At 31.1% G+C, this 22893-nt stretch overlaps 4 protein-coding genes across 6 annotated transcripts; 2 read left to right on the forward strand and 2 right to left on the reverse strand.

Moving 5' to 3' along the window:
* Nucleotides 1–1826: 1826 nt before the first annotated feature.
* LOC101253664 (probable protein phosphatase 2C 75) lies at nucleotides 1827–4871 on the reverse strand. The gene is made up of 4 exons (XM_010319156.4): nucleotides 4451–4871; nucleotides 3994–4365; nucleotides 3187–3292; nucleotides 1827–2415 (listed from the first exon to the last, which is right to left on the reverse strand). Exons 1-4 carry the CDS (start codon nucleotides 4727–4729, stop codon nucleotides 2141–2143), a joined length of 1032 nt encoding a protein of 343 aa, XP_010317458.3. The 5' UTR covers nucleotides 4730–4871; the 3' UTR covers nucleotides 1827–2140.
* A 3501-nt stretch (nucleotides 4872–8372) lies between these two features.
* On the forward strand, nucleotides 8373–10822 carry LOC101253974 (probable protein phosphatase 2C 75). Its single transcript, XM_010319158.4, has 5 exons — nucleotides 8373–8549; nucleotides 8625–8856; nucleotides 9049–9441; nucleotides 9635–9740; nucleotides 10334–10822. The coding sequence occupies exons 1-5, from the start codon at nucleotides 8533–8535 to the stop codon at nucleotides 10624–10626; spliced, it is 1041 nt and encodes a 346-aa protein (XP_010317460.2). The 5' UTR covers nucleotides 8373–8532; the 3' UTR covers nucleotides 10627–10822.
* Nucleotides 10823–13661: 2839 nt separating this feature from the next.
* Nucleotides 13662–16397, forward strand: LOC101254275 (probable protein phosphatase 2C 75). Its single transcript, XM_026030364.2, has 5 exons — nucleotides 13662–13951; nucleotides 14027–14240; nucleotides 14397–14786; nucleotides 15263–15368; nucleotides 15910–16397. The coding sequence occupies exons 2-5, from the start codon at nucleotides 14028–14030 to the stop codon at nucleotides 16203–16205; spliced, it is 1005 nt and encodes a 334-aa protein (XP_025886149.2). The 5' UTR covers nucleotides 13662–13951; nucleotide 14027; the 3' UTR covers nucleotides 16206–16397.
* Nucleotides 16398–18681: 2284 nt separating this feature from the next.
* LOC101268450 (probable protein phosphatase 2C 75) lies at nucleotides 18682–21661 on the reverse strand. 3 transcript variants are annotated; one of them, XM_004234100.5, is made up of 4 exons: nucleotides 21026–21661; nucleotides 20168–20524; nucleotides 19786–19891; nucleotides 18682–19159 (listed from the first exon to the last, which is right to left on the reverse strand). In XM_004234100.5, exons 1-4 carry the CDS (start codon nucleotides 21344–21346, stop codon nucleotides 18813–18815), a joined length of 1131 nt encoding a protein of 376 aa, XP_004234148.1. In that variant the 5' UTR covers nucleotides 21347–21661; the 3' UTR covers nucleotides 18682–18812. The 3 variants fall into 3 exon arrangements, with proteins under 3 accessions (XP_004234148.1, XP_069152234.1, XP_010317462.1); XM_069296133.1 differs by having other exon boundaries at nucleotides 18682–19393; nucleotides 21026–21617; XM_010319160.4 differs by having other exon boundaries at nucleotides 21014–21487.
* Between the last annotated feature and the right edge of the window lie 1232 nt (nucleotides 21662–22893).

Genomic DNA, 22893 nt, shown 5'->3' on the forward strand with positions numbered 1-22893 from the left:
TATGTTGTGAATTTATCTAACTTTCAACAAAATATGTGAAATTATCACTCTTTTTTAGACTACTTGTGTAATATTTAATGGACTTTCGTTAAGAGACAATATTTTACTTATGAATTGTTCTTAAAAGAATACATCAACATTAGCATATTAGTCAGATTATAATATTTTATATTAATAATAACTAGATTAAACAACTCACATATAGAAACAAAAAATTATATCTAAATAATAAAATCTGTAAGTTAATTTATTTAAATAAATTTAATAGTATAAATATAAAATAAAAAATAAAAAAATAAATAAAATGATTAAAAAAATTTGAGGGGATATTTTTGTCTTTACCTAGATTAATCCCATGGTATTAGAGCTAGTACCACAAAATGGAAGGTATTAGTTATACATCCTCTAATACCATGTAGGGTGCATAACTAATCCCTAGATTGATTATATATAGATCTAAAATTTCTAAACCAAACATAGTATTAAATAATACCACACATAATACTTGAATTATTTCTCCTAATATTCTCTACCAGACAAACCCTAACTCTTTAATTAATTAATTGAAAGTTTTCTCTTCTTTTTAAAAAATATATATGATTCAATTGCTTTCTTTACTTGGTTAGATTTTAGCTAAAGTGCACTTCAAATCACTTTCAAGTGTTCAAGTCAATTTCTTTTTCAAACAATTTTTATCCTTATTATTTTTTAAGTAATTTTTTTCTAAGTTAGTCAAAAAAGACTATTTTCAAATAGTAAGATAATCACGAGTTAGTGGACATTTCAAATGCCTTAAAACTCTTACAATACATATTAGTTTATGGCCATTGTTGCACTTTTCTCATATATGTTACATAATGTTGGATGTACTGACAGTTATTTGGTGCTGTTGATTACTGTTCTGCATTACTCCAATTGAAGTTAGTGCATATGTTACAAATTCCTTAGTGCAGCAGCTCACAAGCCATTGGTGGATTTGTGTTCCTTTATTTCATTCTTTATTAGTTTAACGGATGTAAGATGTAGGTCATTTATCTTTACTATTTACTATACTATTATCTTTATGATATTAACTAATAGGAAGATTTTCTCAACTACAAGTAGTGATGGTCTTCATTTTTTTTGATATACACAAAAAATTTATAGAGTGCATAAACATTGATCAAAAGAGAGTTCTTATTAGTTGAATGAATTTTTTTTGGCAGCTTTGGACTCAATTCTTGTCAAGAGTTCGTTGAGTTACACTTTGTAATTAGACTGTTATATTTTGGAGGGGACAAGCCAGGAAGGACTATTGCTGAATCGTTGAGAAACATTTACTGCAGTGGACTTGAATCTACTTAAAAAGACAGATATATTCATGTCTCAGCGCCTGAAGAAATTTTATCTTCATTTTAATTTCGATTTTAATCTTTCTACTTTTATTATGTTGTAATTTTTCACTAATAAGTTATATTGTCTAAAATTCATTTGATCTCTATATCTTCTTGTTTTAGAACTATTTCGTTTATTCCATAAGAAGCTTGTGATAATTTGTAGTTGTAGATGCAATAATTGTGTTTTAACTTCATTGTGCTCTATCATTAGTTTTGATAGCATTTCTTTCTTCATACATGATCATATGTTATATATGCTCTTAAGTTTTAAGTTGGGAACTTGTTAAGGCATATAGTAGCTCAACTCCTCCACAACATATATAGTGTTATTTATTCAAACCTATATAGAGGGAGTAAATATTATTCCCCAAAAAGTAAGATTTTATCAATCCTCCATGTATATTTTTGAGAGCTTATATATATATACCAAATTCATATCACTACGGTGAATATACATTAATTCGAAGATTCCATATATTTAAAATTTCCAAACTTCAAACATGAGAAAAATCCAACAAACATATAGCAGAGTCCAGAGCCTAAAAGGGCAAAAAAAAATTGACAAAAATTTCAAAAGGATACATCAAAATATTTTCTAACCAAAAGGGTAAAATCGCTATGTATAGCGATTTTGTCCAATTTTTTTTAGAATATTGCTACGCCTGCAGCGTTTTTGCATGGTGAAAAAAAACAAGTAGCAGTTTTACATAACCATAATAAACTAGATACACTGTTTCTTAATATATGATCCAAATTTCTCCTCCTTAATTTCTTGTAAAATCAACTACAATAACACTTACATTATCAGTGCTATTCCTCCCAGTAGCAATCCGAGTAAGCAATGATGCTGCTGATTCACTTGGCGAAAAGAATATTGCTTCTCCTTGGACACACACTGTAGCTATTTGAGATGCTGTTTCATTGGATACGACGTCCCATAACCCATCGCTAGCAAGTATTAAACACTCATCATTTACCTTCCTGTTTACGAAGGTAAACTCAGGGTCTGATATGATATATGGCTTCAAGAAACTGTCTCCTGTTTTTAAACACAGGTATTATATATATATAGACATGAATTGTATTATATGAATGATTCATTTATTAATTTAACATTTGAGAAATCTAAATACCATAATTGTGTTTTAACTTGGGTCATGCAAAACCCTATCACTATGGGTGAGTATAACCTAGCTAGGTGATGCAATAAATATAAGGCATATGCTTTAGGCTCACAATTTTGAGGGTCTCAATTTTTGTACTAAAAATAAATTGTATGTTAGTATCTGTATAGAAATATAATTAAAAAATATTTTGAAATATGCATTATCTTTTTCTTGTTTACTTATTATAATTTATCAATTTGTTAAATTGATAAAATCTTACCTTAAATTTAATTGAAATTTTCTTTTTCAATGAAATATTTATAAAAAAATTTACTTAAATATTTAGGCTTTTAATTAAAATTTCATATTAAACCTCTGTTTACGTTGATTCCTCCCTGTTTAGGTGAATGACTAATAAAAAAAAGGCCCAATTTTGAGGGTCTCAATTTTTTTTTCACTAAAAATAAATTGTATATTAGTATCTGTATAGAAATTAAAAAATATTTTGAAATATGCATTATTTTCTTATTGTTAACTTACTATAATTTATCAATTTGTTAAATTGATAAAATCTAACCTTAAATTTAATTGGAAGAGTTTTTTTTTCAATGAAATATTTATAAAAAAATTTAAATTTCATCTTAAACTAGTTTAGGTGAATGGCTAATAAAAAAAAGTGTTTGAAATGAAGAGAGAAATATTACCTATTGCCCGGGACATGGTTAGAACACCTTGAACCCGTAATCCATTAGAATAAACTAGTTCTCCTCCCGCAGCCCTTATTCTCGCCAGTTCATCCCTCCTACTTGGCTGCAACCAAATAATTAGACAGTACCTTTTATAATTAGGAAAAATTATTTTTTTTTTCCGCTCAGTTCATATTGGAGGTTGATTAAATTCAAATCGTGCTTTGTAAAAACTATAATTGGAAGTAGTACTTCCAATAAATTTTTTTCCATACCCAAAATTCGAACTTAAAACCTTTAGTTAAAAGTAGAACAGTTTCATCACCGCATAATATTCAAACTAAAGACCTTTAGTTAAAAGTGGAACAGTTCACATTGGAGATTGATTAAATTCGAATCGTGCTTTTTAAAAACTATAATTGGAAGTAGTACTTCCTATAAATTTTTTTCCATACCCAAAATTTGAACTTAAAACCTTTAGTTAAAAGTAGAACAGTTTTTATCACCACACAATATTCAAACTTAAAACCTTTAGTTAAAAGCGGAACAGTTCCATCACCGCACAACTCACTCGTGTTGAATATTAAATCTTTCTTACCTTGCTTTAAGGAAAGCTTCTTTGTTATTTATAGAGAAATATTAATAAATTCTTAGTTTTGTAGAATCAAGATTCATGATTGACTAAATTCGAATCTTGAATTAATACAAAAACTTTAGTGTGTTTTTTTCACGATAAATTAGTTTTAATCGTTTCAAAAAATTAGGTATTTCTGTAAAACCAGGTTTTTTGCACATAGGGTTCAATTTTTTTTATTTTTTTTTTACCTTGTGATCGAAGGAGAGAGGGATAGTATTTCCAGCGCTGCTCATAACAGCGCGGGAATCACCACAGTTAGCAATGACAATGGCATGATCTGTTACAATTGCTATGATTGCGGTGGAGCCAATCTGACGCAAGTCGTGATTTGGTGGGCACAAACAGCTGTAGGTTAAAGTAGGACAGTCACAGTTGAAGCATATCATTTTATCCATACGCTGGAAACTTCTTTGCAGAATTCTTATCCATGTCGCCTCCATATCTCGTTCTTCTCTCCTATATGAACTGGAGCTACTACTCGTCATGTTTGTATTGTTCTCTGGGCGCATCAGTTCTTCTTCTATAATCAAGTGCATTTTTTCCCTGCACAGCGCAGACACCTGCATAAACCATAAATTTATGTCTTAATTGCAACTATTGCTAAAATTATCAAACTTTGAAAAAAAAAATTGGTTTAGTATATACCTGGGGACCACCATGACCATCAAAGACGGCATAGAAATGAATGGGTCGACCGCCATTGATGGGCGGAGAGCAAAAATTAGGGTGAATTGAAATCTCGTCTTCCATTGAAGGCCTTTCTCCTTTTACACAACTTGATCCAACTGCTGGCGGCGGCAGTACTCCTCCCCTCAACAGTGCTTCCCGAGCTTGCTCTCTCCTTCTCAATTCAATTCTGTATTGCCGATGCATCCTTACTTCATCCATTTTCTCTAGTGATAAAAAAACATGAAACACTGGCATTATGTTTTTATAGGAGGAGTGTACAGAATTACCACTCCAAATAGTAGAACATCTGTCAACAAAATGTAAACTGAGTATCAAGTGTGTACATGGAAAAAGTTATTCATGTATAAAGTAAAAAGTGTTTACTATTCGAGCAATTAAAACGTGTAACGGTTAGAAAATCTCATGACACGTGTAAGGAAATGGGCAGTACGACCGGACGAAGAAAACCCGGATTTTCATGCTAACTGAAAGAGAAGGAACTTGGCATAATATATTGTCCACGTAGCAATAGCGGCACCGCTTTGAGGGGCAAAGTAGTGTTTGGATTGGAGAAGACATATTTTGCCAGCTTTTCCGCATTTACATACATTTTTCGAAGATTCCCTCAAACTTTATCACTTTATTCGTCCGTTTATGCTACTCCCTCCTGGATGTTCGGTATTATTTGTCGTGATTTCTATTTTTAGAGTTAAATTATAAAAATTTTGATTAACATTTTTAATATGTATCTTTTCATCATATTAATATGCAAAAAATTGTAATTTATAGTATTTTTCATATAGTTTTTAATTTAAATATCGAATTAATGTGATCCAATTTACCTTTAAACTTTCGATAAGTGCAACATGACATACAAATCTGAACGGAAGGAGTACATTTTAGGATGCATTATTTATTTGATATATAAAAAATTATAATTTATAACATATTTGTATAGGTTTAAGTATCTAATCTTTTTAGAATATTACACTAATATAATTTAATTTAACTTTGAAAATTAGTTAAATTGATTTTTGAAGAACGCAACATGACAATTAAAAGTAAATAAATAATTTAATAGTTTTTTCTTTTAAAAAAGAATGATCTGGTTTAATTTGATATAAATTTTTTAAAAAGTAATTTACCGTTTGCGATTTTAATTCAAAATATCTTTTAAATTTATGCCTTTAAATATAACATGTGAAAAATAAAATTAAAAATATTATATATATAAAAAAAAGAAAAGAATCATAATTTTTGAAATAGGCTAAAAGAATAAGTCTTTTTTTTTTCAAACAGACTAAGTAGTTCTTACATATGTTATACGAAGTGAGATCGTACAAAACTACTAGTAAATTATGTTATAGTAATTCTTACATCTTATACACTCAATTAAGATAAAATTGGATTAAATTTTCTAAAATAAAAGCCAAAGTTAAATCCACAACCCAAAAATCAAAATCAAATAATATATATATAAAACATATTTGTTCAAGTTTGAGAACGAGAAATCAAATATATTAAAAATATAATGTGTAATTTTATGACGTTATAAATTTTTTATTTAAATTTAATTAAATTTTAATATAAATATTTAAAAAAAAAAAGAAGGAGAGCAGCCGCTTCGAGGAGGATAAGGAGCAGAGAAAGCCCCTGATGACAGAAACGTGTTAATAGATTCCCTCTTCCAAAGCTTGTTTTCTTATGCGTCAGTTAGATTAGACTTCAGTTACGATTCGTGGTGTATTTATTATTAGGCTTATTCTGTTGGAGGTTCGTAAAATTGATATTAATTTTTATTTAAATATTTTAATTAAACATTTGTTCAGTCTACACGTCTCATATCATATTTCAATGTTATTGTGTTAGATTTGAAAATAAACTTATATTGAAGCTTAGTTTCATGAGGAGAAGGTAACTTTTTGAATTATATATCTTGCATAGTTAATTCATTTTAAAGTTTTCTCTTATTGAGGAAGACGATTTGTATTTACTTGTATGAACTCAATTTGACTTTTCTATTAAGTTGCGTATATCAAGTTTTCTTCTAAGTAGGGGTGTATATAGATTGATTCGATTTAATTTTTTAATAAAAAAAATTAAATTAATTATGTCGATTTATTAAACCTAAAAATCAAATCAAACAATATAAAGTTGGATTTTTTCGGTTTTAATTTTAGTCAATTCATTTTTTTTTATAATTATACGGTATTTGAAAAGCGATCAAATATTCTTTCACTTACCTATGTGATAAACCAAACTCAAAAAATGTTGAGTGGATAGAAATTTTTAAAAAAGACTGTAAAATTCATATGAATACAAAATATTTATTTTGAAATAGCAACGTTCATTTTGTTAAAGTAATAAGATTAAAGGCTAGAGGCAGGATACATAAATATTTACAAAGCAAATTGTTAACTTCAAATTTGAAAAACTATAACAATATAATTGTAACTTCGGATCTTAATACAAAATAAAATATTTACAAAATTTGACAGCCCAAATTTGAAATAAAATATATAAAATTGAAAACTATAAACTAATTATATATATATATATATATATATATATATATATATATATATATTGACTTGATTTGAGTTCGATTTGACTTTTTATCTTCTAATATCAAACCAAATTAAGAGTGGTCGATTTTTTTTTCAACCAACCAAATCACAAGTCAATTTTTTTCGATTTGATTTGATTCGTCAATTCGATTTGACTTGTACAACCCTACTTCTACGTGATGAATAATGTGATTGATAAAGTCTTAAATTACTTCTAAGTGATGCATAATGTAATTGATAAAGTCTATCGAATTATTTCATAACTCAAGGAAAAGGATAGGACTCTTTATCAATATTATAACCTCGAAGACATGACAAAGTTTCAAGTATCATATATTATTATCAGTGGCGCTTTAATATATTATTATTTTATTTTCAAATATTATATGAAAGATTCAATATTATTATATTCGAAATTGCTGCAGATAAGAAAGAAAAAGCGCTTCTCTTTTATGTGGTAAGCAAATGAGCAACTTATATCGATAGCAAAACACTTGATTAAAAATGACTTCTCAATATAAAAGTTAAACATCCATTTAAAAGCAAGTTTTGCTTTGTCCAAATTTGACAGATTAATTCTTTTTTATATAGTTGTATAAAATTTTTGTCCATTTTAATACAGAGAAAAACGATTGAGAATAGCAACTCATCATGAAAATATTAATTTTGTGCAATACAATTGTAATGAAAAATCTGTCACTATATTGGTTCTTTTGACAAAAAAGAGTATTTTTTTAAATTATTTAATATATGAAATAAAATTTAATGATTTCATCTACAAATTTAATTCCTGAGAACAAGAAAAAAAATGTTTAATAGTAGTTTTTTTTTCTTTTACTTTTTCTGTCATTTTATAAGTATAATAAGTAATTTTAATTCACATTTTGTAAGAATGTTTAAATTTTTTATTTTTCTGTATAACTATTTATAAATACTTTTTGACTAGATAGAAAAAGTTGATTGAAAACTTAATTGTATTTATGTTAAGCTTGTTACTTTCATGACTTAGAAACTCAAAAATGGATGCTACACTTTGTTTTCACACTATAACAAGCAACTAAAACTTCATCATTTTTTTTACTCTATTCTCTAATTGAGAAACTAGGGATTTATTATATTACAAACAAATGTGAATAGAAGAAATACAAACTACATACAAAATAGATGTATATTGCAAAAATGTACGTATATACACATGTATTATACATTTGAAATCATTCACGAGTTTCTTCCTTCTATACAGATTACAAAAATACAAAAAAATATACTCATTACATTTTCACAATCCTACAAATGCCCATGTCTTTTTGTAACAATGGCATCAATAAGAAGCAATCTCAATGGCGTTCATTTCCCGTAGAAGGCTTTTGCACCTTTTCTATTGATGATTTTCTCGAAAACTCTTCTCACTCATAACTGAGAATTTCCCTAAGAAGGCTTCTGATTTTTCTCTGACGATTTCCCCGAGAAGGTTTCTACAATTCCTAACTGATGACTTCCCCGAGAAGGTTTCTGACATTTTTATATGAAAATTCATTTGTTGATCAAATTTTCGTTATTAATTTTGGTGTACCAACTTTCAGGATGTCTGATTCTGATTATGATTCAGATTCAGATTCTGATTCAGATTCAGCAACATCAGGCACAGGCGCACCAGAAGAAGCAGTGCCACTGTTTGGAGCAATTTCTTTAATTGGAAGAAGAAGTTCAATGGAAGATGCGATATCTGTTTGGCCAAATCTTTGCTCCCCTTATATCAATCAACATCGCCCTATTGATTTCTTTGCTGTTTACGATGGACATGGTGGACCTCAGGTAATTAAAAAAAAAAATCTATTATTTTCTCTCACCGTTCATATTTTTTTCATTACCAATTTACTAGCTTCCATTGATAAGCAACAATTTATCAATCTAAATTGATCCATTTTTAGGAGCACTAACTTCGATTAAAGTGGATATAAAATAAATTAAATTAGGACTACTATTTATAGTGGTTACAAAATGCAGGTTGCTGGGTTGTGTAGAGACAGAATGTATCTTATGCTACTAGAAGAATTGTTGATGACAAACACCATCATAACTGGTAGCAGCAGCAGCAACAACAACAACATCTTTGCCCGTCTGTTCCAAAGACAATTGGAACGGGAGAGTATTAAGGAGACGTGGAAAAGGGTGTTGAAGAGCTGCTTCGAGAGAATTGATGAGATGGCGTTTGATACGTGCTATGAGTGTGGTATAGGTGTTCCTTGTGGCTGTCCACCACAACACTATGGACTAGGAGGCTCCACTGCTCTACTCACAATTCTAACCGAAAAAACTATTATTGTGGCTAATTGTGGAGATTCACGCGCCGTTCTTTGCCGTGGTGGGAGATCCATTCCTCTATCTATTGATCACACGGTATGCATTTTATAATTTTTATACAATTTTTTTTTATAAGGATCTAACTATATTTTTTTCTTTTATGCAATTTGTAAGTGGTATCATTTAGATCTAGGTCAAGTAAAACACTTAAAAGACTAAAATATTTCATAGCCAAGTAACTAAATTTTCTTGCTTCAGCTTTGACAAATAATGTGACTTTTCATTACAGCCAGACAGAGCAGAGGAACGTGCTAGAATTGAGGCATGTGGAGGCCATGTTGTTTATGATGATTGTGCAAGAGTTCTAGGAATACTAGCTATATCTCGTGCAATAGGTAAACTCATTTTTTCCTTTTTCAGGAAACTTTTAATCCTCTATTGTAGTTACCAATTGAAGCAATACTTATATCCATCATTCATCTTAGGTTATGAAATAGAGAAAATCATGATTTAATTTAAATTATTTAGGGCTTATGTTGGAAATGTGTGTTGTATGTCCTTTCATTCAAAGATGACAACTAAAAGCTTAGTTGCACGGATTTTTCATTTTTGATGTTGTACCGTCTCAGATTCTTCAAAAATACACTATTTTTGGCGAATCCGACATGCACCCTTGGTATTTTTGAAGAGTCAGAGCAACGTGTACTAAAAGTAGAACAAAATTGAGTAAGTTGGTTTGATACCTTTTGAGTTGTAATTAATTTTTATGCATATAAGTTGATCAGTGTCTTTCCAGTAGGGTTAGCTAGTGCCGATTCAGGAAGAAAAACCTATGTGGTTATATAACTAAAATTTGTAGATTCAATTGTTTTGTTAATTTTTATATATATATATATATTTCTGAAGGCACATTTTCTTATTTGGTTAATGCATAGAAATTTAAATACTAGTATTGACGATTCCTTCTTTTAATTTGCATTGCAAACAGGAGACAAGTATCTAAAGAAATATATCATATCCGAGCCAGAGTTTACATTCACAAAAAGGGAAGCAGAAGATGAGTGTTTAATCCTTGCTAGTGATGGTTTATGGAACGTTGTATCAAATGATGATGCGTGTATGGTGGCGAGAGAATGTCTTCAAAAAGAAAAGCCATTTGGGAGAGGAGAAGTATTTTCTTCCCCAAGTAATGCAGCAGCAGCGTTGCTTACTCGGCTAGCTATGGGACGGGGTAGCCAAGATAACATAAGTGTTATCGTTGTTGATTTGAAGATAGACTAAATTGAAGTTTAGTTTGAGGAGAAGTTAACTTCTTGAGTTAAATAGCTTATTTGGAGATGGTTAATTAAGCTTTGCATAAAAGTTTTTCTCTTATTGAGGAAGCTAATTAAAGACTATGGTATGTATTTTGCATAAATGACTGCTATTTGTTTTTCTGTTAAGTTGCTTTTAGCAAGTAGCCTTTTATGGTAATGGATGATGTGATATTTAATCTTAATCTTGATTTAGTTTTTGGTGCATGTATCTCTAATTAGTATAATATATAGTTTGGTTGGTCAAACTTGATTTTCCAAGATCAAAATTATTTATTTTTTTTTATATAAAGAAATTAAGATATTTGACCAAGCTTTTTAGGAATGTAAAAAATATTTTTGAGGAGAAGCAAATGTTGAAGCAAGTAATTTCTCCATAAAAGTTTTTTCTTTCTTTCAAAATGCACTTTTGAGTAATACTTTTAGAAGCACTTTTTAAGCATACAATCAAATAATAATTGTTTTTAATATTGCTTTTCAAATTATTTAGCGAAATAAATTGTTTTCCGTTATAAGTATTTTAAAAAAAAGACATTTTTATTCAAAAACAAGTTGTTATTTGTAACTTGATCATACAATCTGTATATCATATCATGTTAACTTAGCTAATTCCAAAACCTCTAATCAAAATCAAATGATATCTTGTCATAGAATAACTTCTAGCTTGGAGGTGAGCAAAAGGTATTTTTTTTATTGTCATTAATTAGGCATTCCACATTAACCTGTCTTAATATATTTTAAATTTATCCACCTTCCTGGCTTGGAGAAGATAGTCCAGAGCTTAAAGGGCAAAAAAAATTGGCCAAATATTTCAAAAGGACAATAAAAATAAGTTGAGAATCAAAAGGGCAACATTTAAACAATAGGTTTAACACCGTGTAAATTAGGATAAGAATACGCAAGACGCAACTCCTTATGTGTCTTTTAAGATTCGAGCTGACAGTGGTGATTTCTTGTAGTTTTCATGAATGTCGACATAAAAAGAGGCTAATGATTATATGAAATAGGAAGATGAGCTGTTGATTCTTGCCAGTGACGATTTGTGGAACGTTGTATCAAATGAAATGGCGTGTCAGGTGACTAGAGAGTGTCTTCAACAATAAAACCCATCTGCATTTTCCTCTCCAAGTGCAGTAGCAACACTACTTACCCGACTAGCTATGGGACGGGATAGCGAAGATAACATCAATGTTATCATCGTGGTTGATTTGAAGATAAATTATATTGAAATTTAATTTCTTGAGAAGAAGGTAACTCTGTGAATTGCACATCTTGGATAGTTAATTAGCATAACCAACCAAAGGGAATTTCACATTTGAAGATGGTTTATTGAACTTCACTTTAAAGTGTTCTCTTATTGAGGAAGCTTAAGACAATGATTTGTATTTGCTTAAATGACTTCGATTTCGACTTTTCTATCAAGTTGATACCGATAAATAATATGATCGATAAAGTCAATATTCTGTCATTTTTAATTGATTCAAGAATATTTATGTCAAAGGCAGGCATTGACATTCAATCCTAAACCTTTTTTTGAAAAAAAAAACACTTTTAAGATGAGGGTTAGGAATGACCCCCTATCTTGTATATTAAATATATGTATTAGAAAAACATAAAATATATATATATATATATATATAAAAGCAAGAGGAATATGATGCCTAACCTCTCCCAAAAAAAAAAAAAAGAATGTCATAGACACAATTTCTTAGAAATATATAAATACCACTTTGTATTGCCACTTGAAAAAGATTACATTTAAAGAAGGAGGGTTTAACTATAGGTAAATTTGTAAAGACTCCGTAGAGTGGCTGAGGGATTCTAGTTTTTCAGCCAGTTTGTTTGCCTCCCTATCTCGTGGGCCTAATATTGGTTGATTTTTTTTTCAAGCTAGTGCCACGTAGGTCGAAAAGGAGAAGAAAATTATTTATAAAATAAGTTCAAGGGTAATAGAACCTTAGTATAGTATAAGTGTGTCTCTGAAATTTCGGACATAGTTTGAGGACCTGCTGTTACCTACCGTAGGACCTCCGTCCCCGAAGCGAAGAAAGAGGAGCAGGAACAAGAGGTTGTCCTCTCCTTACAGTCAAGTGGCTTTCGTAAGTGACTTAAACAAGCTGAAAGTAGTCCAACTTTATCATAAAGACAGAACAACAGCTATGGAAATGTATTGAAAGCAACTAGCATGTAAAAAAATATTTCCTTGTTGATAAAATAAATAACAATGGTGATAACATATTAACAGTTGTGTTATGGGATCTACCAACAAACTTCAAATGTTTGTATTGTTCCAATTAACATATAGAACAGGTAATTATGAATTCCACATTCAAGTATTGTTCAATTAGTTCCTTCCTCGAACCGTGAAAATCACGATAAAAAGTGGCTCGATCGATTTGATCGATTTGAGTAGCATCTTAATAAAAAAGTTCAAATATACCTCACGAATATAGTGAAAATCTGTCACTACATTAGTTGTTTTGACAAAAAAAAAAAGGTACCTTTTTTAATTTTTTAATATAAGAAATAAAATTAATGATTTCATCTACAAATTTAACTCCTGAGAACAAAAAAAACAGTTTAATAGTAGTAGTTTTTTTTTTTTTTTACTCTTTCTGTCATTTTATAAATATAATAAGTACTTTTCATTCAAATTTCGTAAGAATGTTTAAATGTTTTATTTTTCTTGTATAAGTAGAATAAATACTTTTTGACTAGATGGAAAAAGTTGATTGAAAAATTAATTGTGTTTCTGTTAAGCTTGTCATTTTCATGACTTCGAAACTCAAAATATGGATGCTACACTTTGTTTTCACACTATAAGAAGCAAGTAAATATTTTTTTTTTTTCTCTAGTCTCTAATTGAGAAACTAGGGAATTATTATATTAGAAACAAAACAAATGCATGCAGTAAATGTGAACAGAAGAAATACAAATTACATATAAAACAGATATAAATTATAAAAATATTCGTATATACACATGTAGTATACGTTTGAAATCATTCACGAGTTCCTTCCTTCTATACAGATTACAAAAATACAAAAAAATATACTTATTACTTTTTCACAATCCTAACAAATGCCCATGTCTTTTTGTAACAATGGCATCAATAAGAAGCAATCTCAATGGCGATTTCCCCTAGAAGGATTTTGCACCTTTTTAATTGATGATTTTCTCGAAAAATCTTCTCACTCATAACTGAGAATTTCCCTAAGAAGGCTTCTGATTCTTCTCTGACGATTTCCCCGAGAAGGTTTCTACAATTCCTAACTGACGACTTCTCCGAGAAGGTTTCTAACATTTTTATATGAAAATTCATTTGTTGATCAATTTTTCATTATTAATTTTGGTGTACCAAATTTCAGGATGTCTGATTCTGATTCTGATTCTGATTCAACAACATCACCCATAGGCGCACCAGAAGCAGCAGTGCCAGTGGTTGGAGCAATTTCTTTGATTGGAAGAAGAAATTCAATGGAAGATGCGATATCTGTTTGGCCAAATCTTTGCTCCCCTTATATCAATCAACATCGCCCTATTGATTTCTTTGCTGTTTACGATGGACATTGTGGACCTCATGTAAGGAAAAAAAACCCAATTATTTTCTCTCACCGTTCATATTTTTTCGTTATCATTTTAGTTTTATTGATAAGCAACAATTTATAAATCAAAATTGATCCATTTTAGGAGTACTACCCTAGATTATTAAAGTGGATGCAAAAATTATGGATACAGGTTGCTGAATTGTGTAGAGATAGAATGTATCTTATACTACTACAAGAATTGATGATGGCGAAGACCATCATAACTGGTAGCAGCAGCAGCAACAACAACAACAACACCCGTCTGAGCCAAAAACAATTGGAACGGGAGAGGGTTAAGGAGATGTGGAAACGGGTGTTGAAGAGCTGCTTCGAGAGAATTGATGAGATGGCGTTTGATACGTGCTATAAGTGTGGTATAGGTGTTCCTTGTGGCTGTCCACCACATTACTATGGAATAGGAGGCTCCACTGCTCTACTCACAATTCTAACTGAAAAAACTATTATTGTGGCTAATTGCGGAGATTCACGCGCCGTTCTTTGCACTGGTGGGAGAGCCATACCTCTATCTATTGATCACAAGGTATGTATTTTATAAGAATTTAGTTAAGAATCTATATATCTAATCAATTCAGATCTAGGTCAAGTAAAACACTTCAAAAAAAATAAAATATTTCATATCAAGAAGTTTTGCCTTTTGATCGACCTAATAGAAAATGTGAATTATGTCCACATCTCACTATACATGTTCATATCTAATTCTAATACTAGGCATTTGCATTTTGTCTAATTGATTTGAACAAACTGCTAGCTTAGGGATATCCCTCCATACATATGAGCTTCATTATAACTAATTACATGTTTTTTGGTTACATCAACAACTTGATTTAATATTCATAAATCACACTAGCTATAATTTTGGCGGAACTAAATAATGTGAGTTTTTGTAAATGATTTATGTTCATATTCTCTCTTTGTTAAAGTCCCAAATTTAGCCAAGGAAATGTCCAATTATTTTCTTGCTTCAGCTTTGACAAATAATGTGACTTTTCATTACAGCCAGACAGACCAGAAGAACGTGCTAGAATTGAGGCATGTGGAGGCCATGTTGATTTTGATTGTTATGCACGAGTTCTAGGAATACTGGCTATGTCTCGTGCAATAGGTAAACTCATTTTTTCCTTTTTCAGGAAACTTTTAATCCTCTATTGTAGTTACCAGTTGAAGCAATACTTATGAAATAGAGGCAATCATGATTTAAATTATTTAGGGCGTTATGTTGGAAATGTGTGTTGTATGTCCTTTCATTCAATGTCTGCTTATAAGATGACAACTAAAAGTTAGTTGCACGGATTTTTCATTTTTGATGTTGCACTGTCTTGGATTCTTCAAAAATGCGTTATTTTGGGGGAATCCCATGCACCCTTGATATTTTTGAAGAGTCCGAGCAACATGTACTAAAAGTAGAATAAAATTGAGTAAGTTGGTTTGATACCTTTTGAGTTGTAATTTTTATGCATCTAAGTTGATCAGTGACTTTGCAGTAGGGTTAGCTAGTGATGATTCAGGAAGAAAAACCTATGTCGTTATGTAACTAAAATTTGTAGATTATATATTTCTTAGGCACAATTTCTTATTTGGGTTATTGTATAGAAATTTAAATACTAGTTTTGGTGGTTCCTTCTTTTAATTTGCATTGCAAGCAGGAGCCAAGTATCTAAAGGAATATATCACATCCGAGCCAGAGTTTACATTCACAAAAAGGGAAGCAGAAGATGAGTTTTTAATCCTTGCTAGTGATGGTTTATGGAAGGCTGTATCAAATGATGATGCGTGTAAGGTGGCGAGAGAATGCCTTCAAAAAGAAAAGCCATTTGGGAGTGGAGACGTATTTTCTTCCCCAAGCAATGCAGCAGCAGCGTTGCTTACTCGGCTAGCTATGGGACGGGGTAGCCAAGATAACATAAGCGTTATCGTTGTTGATTTGAAGATAACTTCTTGAGTTGAACATCTTGGATAGTTAGTGGTGAATTTCTTATTTGGAAATGGTTTATTGAGCTTTGCATAAAAGTTTTTCTCTTATTGAGGAAGCTAATTAAAGACTAAAATTTGTTTTTTTGTTAAGTTGATTTTAGCAAGTAGCCTTTTATGGCAATGGATGATCTGATATTCAATCTTAATCTTGATTAATTTAGTTTATCACGACTGAAAATTTTCATTATCATGTATATCTATTTAGTCTAATGTATAGTCTGGTTGGTTAAACTTGATTTTCCTAGCTCAAAATTATTTATTTTTTTAAAAAGAAAATTAAGATATTTGACCAAGCTTTTAGGAAAATAAAATATTTTTGAGGAGAAGCAAATGTTGAAGCAAGCAATTTCTCCACAAAAGTTCTTTTTTTTTTTTCTCATAAAGCACTTTTGAGTATATCTTTAGAAGCACTTTTTAAGAATACAATCAAATAATAATTGTTGTTTAACAATGCTTTTCAAATTTATTATCAAAATAAATTGTTTTTATTATATGTATTTTAAAAAACATGTTTATTTAAAAGAAGTTGATATTTGAAATTTGATCATACATGCTATATATCATATCATGTTAACTCAGCTCAGTTAAAATGACATTATTGTTCATTATGAAAACGAAAATTGCATGTATGGGAACATAATATTGATATGAGATAAGAAAAAGAAACATTTTTTGGTGAAACTGGAAATATATTATGTATGCATTCAAATTGTAATGAAGTTCAGCTACTTTCCATAATCCCATTAGTGAAGAAAGCTAAATATATACTAATGGAAAACAGACCTAAGATGCTGTCAGCTCGCGCCTTGTAAAGGCGCATAAGGAGTTGTGTCTTGCGTATTCTTACCCTAATTTACACGGGCGTTGCCCTTTTGATTTTCAACTAACTTTTGTTGTCCTTTTAAAATATTTGACCTATTTTTTTTGTTCTTTAGGCTCTGGAATATTTGCCCTTTTAAAATATTTGGCCCTTTAGCAACATCAGGAACAGACGCACCAGAAGAACCACTCCCGATGGTTGGAGAAGTTTATTTAATTGGAAAAAAAAAATTAATAGAAGATGAGATCAGTTCAGAGTATTTCTGAAAACTTTTTTCACGATATTGTTGCTGTAATATCATATTAGAGGCAGGGAAAGTAGTTAGTGTCTTTTTCAACATGTTCTCATCTTTTATTGTTTCCCCACATAATTTCCATTGAAAGTTATTCTAAATATAGCTGAGTTATACTCAATTACGGTGTTATAATCTTGAAACTGTAAGTGCATCCATTTATAACGAGCCCTTGGCAATACGGTTGCTTTGAGGTGGCCAAACCTCCCTTTCAAATCTATCCACAATTCAAGTGGATCTTCACTGTTAGGTATTCAACCTTCAGGCTTTCATCACGATGATGACGAAGGAAAATCATAGCTTTCGTTTTATCCTGACTTGATGTCGTATTTCTTTCGATTATACTATCACCAAGACCCTCAGCGGTAAGGTCAATTTAAGCATCACGTATCCATGACAAATAATTCTTTCCAGAAATGTCAAGTGCCACAAATTCAAGTTTTGAAATTCGACATGATGAAAATTGACTTTGAAAGAAAGTTGATTAACTTTTAGGAATTAATTTCGATTAAGTATGTCTTAGTTTGTTAGAGACGTGTTGTAAAACGAGAGGAAAATACAAGAATACACAAACAATAAGGTACGACAAATGGTGATGACAAGCATAAAGATTGAGAGCTTTGTTATTCTCCTCAAGTGTACTTCACAAGGGTGAAAGACTACCCTTTTATTGGACATTCCAACCATCCTTTACAACATTTTACAAATACATTAAAACATATTTAATTAATACAATTAATAGATACATTACATTAGGATGGATTAAGATAAACATCCACACAATAAAGTGAATTTGTAACCACAATAAAGTGAATTTGTAACATTCTTGTTATTATTGTCGTCATATATCTAAATGTTGTACGATAGCTTAAAAATTGTTAAAAGGTTCCAGTTTATGTTACTTGCCTTGCAGAGATTGAATATTAACCAAAGAGAATATAATCTCACTATATCAAAAATGATCATTAGAGACAATTTACTATTAATTATCGCTAAATATATTTTTTTATCAGCAATTAACACTCGTTATATATATACCGAAAGCCTTTAACAATATTAATGCTAATGACACTTAACTAGTGCCGGTAAAATCTTTAAGAGGCCGCATGAGGAAGTTATGGTGTTTTGGTGAGAAAAAATCATGAATGTTCTTATTAATATTGGTTACGATCCCTTAGTGATAAACCATTGTTGATTGAAATTGTAAAATTTCACCAGATATATTGTAGTACGCTTACAATTATGTAAGAATAAAATCAAACTGATATCTAAGTTTCATTTTCAACTAGACGTCAGCCACACAGGTTTCATCTTTAAGTAGAACCTTTACCGTTTGTTTCTGAATTGTCAACTTCATTATATAAAAGATCACTCACTTGCAAATGACAAGAAAAGAGGAAACTATCCTGATTCGGTGAAAGAACTCGAAAAGGGCCTCGTATGTTACATTCTAGCTCTAGAAACTACACAGCACTGTGGTTTGTTTTCAAGTCCACCACAATAACACTGATATTGTCACAGCTATTCCGGCCCAGAGCAAGCCGGGTGAGCAGCGCTGCTGCTGAGCATGCCCTTCGTGAAGAAAACATTGCTCCTCTGCTATCACCTTCTACGGAAGAAAGCCTGGAGCTAAAGTTCCCAGATGGATCTCTTTGTCGAAGACACTCCCTACCCACTGCACACGCTATATCACTTGATACCACATCCCACAAGCCATCACTTGCGAGAATCAAGCACTCATCCTCTGCTTCCCTTTTTGTAAAGGTCATCTCCGGCTCCGATGTGATATATGGCTTTAAATTGTTGTCTCCTGTTTGCAATGATATATAACAGAAGATTCAATAGTATTTGCACCAAAGTAGACAACTACCCCTACTGCTGCAAATTGACACATTGGAAATAGACCTTCTATAAATCCCAACTGATCTCCTTTGCGTATCCTTAGAAGAGATACAGATTCACAAATGTACAATGGTTACATTGCCTGAATTTGTACGACTACAACTAATTTACTAAGAAGCCAGGGTGAGTTTGGCACTTGTAGCTGCAAACAATAAATAGTGGTTTAGCAAATCATGTAACTAATAATCAGTCTTCTCTGTCTCCAATCTTTTGTTGATGCCTGATACAAAAGGTTGCAGCTGCTTTATAGAAGAGTAAATATTGTTGCTTGAAGAAGCAACAGTAGCAGTCGCTGCTGAGCAGCTGAAGGCAATATTCTACCCTCTTAAGGAAGGGATGATGTACGTAAAAGGAAAAACAAACGAAACAACAGTTCTAATGCCAGTTTCCTTCATTGGAAACAGAAATTCAGCAAGACCACACATTAAGCTTTTACTGCATGTCCACGAGTAATATTTCCACTGGCAACTCAACTGCAATTATGTCATTGCACGTAGTAATTAAACATGCTCTCCAAAAGGAAAAAGCAGTTACCTATTGCCCTGGACATGGAAAGCACTCCTTCAACTCGTGCTCCATCAGTAAACACAACTCGACCTCCACGTGCCTCTATTCTGGCACGTTCTTCTCGTTTGTCTGGCTGCAACAGAAAGTCATGTTGCTTTTCATTAGGAATCCTCATGTTCTTCAAGTAGGTGAGCTACTAATGATTCTTTCATATGCTCTCTATGAAGTTAATAATAATTGAATGTAAATCATGAACCCAAATATGCTCAACCATCAACTAGTATAAACTGGTGACAAGTAATGTATCTTTAATAATACTTAAAAGGAACACAGCAAGTTTAATTGTCTAATTTCTTTACTAAGGTTAAAGAATCTAGTGAGTGCATAACTGTGAATTGAGAAGACATACTTTGTGATCATAAGAAAGAGGGATCGCACTTCCACTGCGGCTAAGAACAGCACGTGAGTCACCACAATTAGCTACAATGATAGTCTCATCCGTCAAAACTACCACCACTGCAGTGGAGCCTGTGAGTTTCAATACGCTCAGCGGGCAGCCACATTCGTAGCCTACACTACCACATTCACTACATATGCATGATGCCATCTCATCTATCTTTAAGAAGCAACTTTTGAATACTCTTCTCCATGCTTCCTCCATCCTCTGCCCTTCCAATGGTTGTCGTCCCGTGTCTTGGTTGTTTTTCATGCGCATCAGCTCTTCTTCTAGTACCTCATGCATTCTCTCTTTACACATTGAAGCTACCTGAATAGGAAAAACAGCTGTAAGTTGATTATGCTACTATCGTCTTCAAATACAATCTTCAATTTGATTACACAATTCCTAATATAAAGAACTAGAGTAGAACATTTGAAAAAGATCCAATCCCAGCACCAATAAAACGAACTCTATTATTCTCTACAGGGATAATGTAGAAGTAGCCCTCAACCTATGCGCTCGAAATTAAGTTTCTATTATCCTGAACTTATCTTTTAAATAATTTTCTGCCCCCTTTTCTGTAATTTTCAAATAATTTTCTGTCCCTTTTCTGCCTACGTGGCACTATCTTGTGTCACTTAGACCGAAAGACCGAAAAGGGTAGAAAACTATTTATAAAATAAGTTCAGGTGTTAACACAGGACATAGGAACATTATCTCTTCTCTGTATTTCTATATTTAAAAATTTCAACCTAAAAATTTAAGATATTAGGGAATAAAAAAGGAAAAGAAATTGTTCGATAAATTAAACATAACCGTAGGGTTTACATGACGTCCACCATGTCCATCGTAAACAGCAAAAAAATCAACAGGTCTGCAGCGATTGATCTCCGGCGAGCATAGATTAGGTCGAATTGAAATTGTATCTTCCATTACACGCTGCCTCCCCGGAATAGAAATTGCTCCAACCACCGGTCCTGTTGCCTCCGGTTCACGAGAAGACGAAGAAGCTTCCATCTTCCCAGCTTCAAAAATTCCTTGCCCCAAATATGACAATAGATTCGGGTGGTGCTGCCTTCTCATTTGAATTCTACGGTGGCGTCGTCTCATACGGCATTTCTCAGAGTAATCGTCCTTGTCACTGAACATCAGTTCCAACGAGTGTAAACCGCTACAGAAATTTACGGTGAAATAAACGGCATATTTATGTTATGTAGTCGGGGATCGGGAATGGACTGGAAACGTATGGTACAATTTGTGTATACGTGTAGTGTAGGTATATTTGTTGTGTTGTAGCTCTTATTTCGACTTGTTTTCTATATATAGTGTCATCACAAACTAGAGTGACAAAAAATGTTGAGAAATTTGACTGACAAAAATGTGACAAACACCACCACCTTCATCTTGCCCCCAAGCAACCACTTGAGACACGTACTCTTTGCTTTTCTACTATTCCCTTCCTTCTTATTAATTAACAAAAGAACATAATTTTACTTGTTATATTTTTAAAAGGGCAACTTTCACATATAGCAAATAAAAAATTTATATTTATATATTATAGTAAATTTTGTATAATTGCGTTTCATAGTAAACATAAAAAAATTGTATAATTTGTTATACATATACAATTGTATAATTCGCTGGCCTATTTCGCTGCAATTGTAAATTTGTTTTGCATACAGTTGAATCGAATTAAAATGTATGTATATTGTATAATTACAAGTGTATAGCAAAATATATATGTTTTTCTCGCTTTATACAAAAAAAAATGCAATATATACACTTCTGTTGTATAAAGCTAGAGAAAATTGTATTTCACTGCAATTGTATAATTCGTTGGCCTTTTCCTCTGCAATATTTGAAGTAAAATGTTTGTAAATTGTATAATTAAGTGTATAACACGAATATATACATTTTTGCATGTGTATATACAATTTTCTCTCGCTTTATACAAAACAGAAACATGATTATACACTTCTGTATATAAAGCGAGAGAGGCGAGCGAGAATGGAGAGTGGCGAGCGAGATTTTGGGAGAGACGCTGACAAATTTTAGCTAATATTTGCTATGGAGCACAATTAAATCAAACCCTGGCTATTCCATTTAATTTAGGTTATTAGTTTGCTATTATTATATACAATTTTCTCATTTTAAAATTAATAACAAGAATTTATAATATATATATAAAAAAAAAATAGAAAGGGAGTAATTTTTCCCACCGAATCCAAATTAATTTTCCTCCTTCTACGTGAGATGAATGAAACTTCTCAAATATATTAAAACTCAAAAGTAAATAGCTTGATACGTTTTCATCTGATTAGTAGATCAGAACACACGGATATTTTTTATATTTCAAGAAAAATAATGCTTTTAGTTTGAATGTTTATTTTTCCCTCTTTGACGCGAGACTAATGAAACTTCTACTGATTTTTCTATTTTAATTTGTATGATTTTTTTTTATCAATGTCTAAAATAATTATTTCTACATTTAATAACTTTATAATGTTAACTTATAATCACTCAAATCTATTATTTATTTTATTTCTCATATTTTTTATTTAAAAAAATTTTAAACTTCATTTTAAATTATGTAAATTAAGATTGAGAAAATATTTTAAAAATTTATAAATAAATAAAAACTTTTCAACTTTTTCAACGGGTATATTGAGTCGCTTTGTAATTCTGGAAATTTTTAA

This window comes from Solanum lycopersicum, chromosome 3, assembly GCF_036512215.1.
Source record: "Solanum lycopersicum chromosome 3, SLM_r2.1".
Lineage (NCBI taxonomy): Eukaryota > Viridiplantae > Streptophyta > Magnoliopsida > Solanales > Solanaceae > Solanum > Solanum lycopersicum.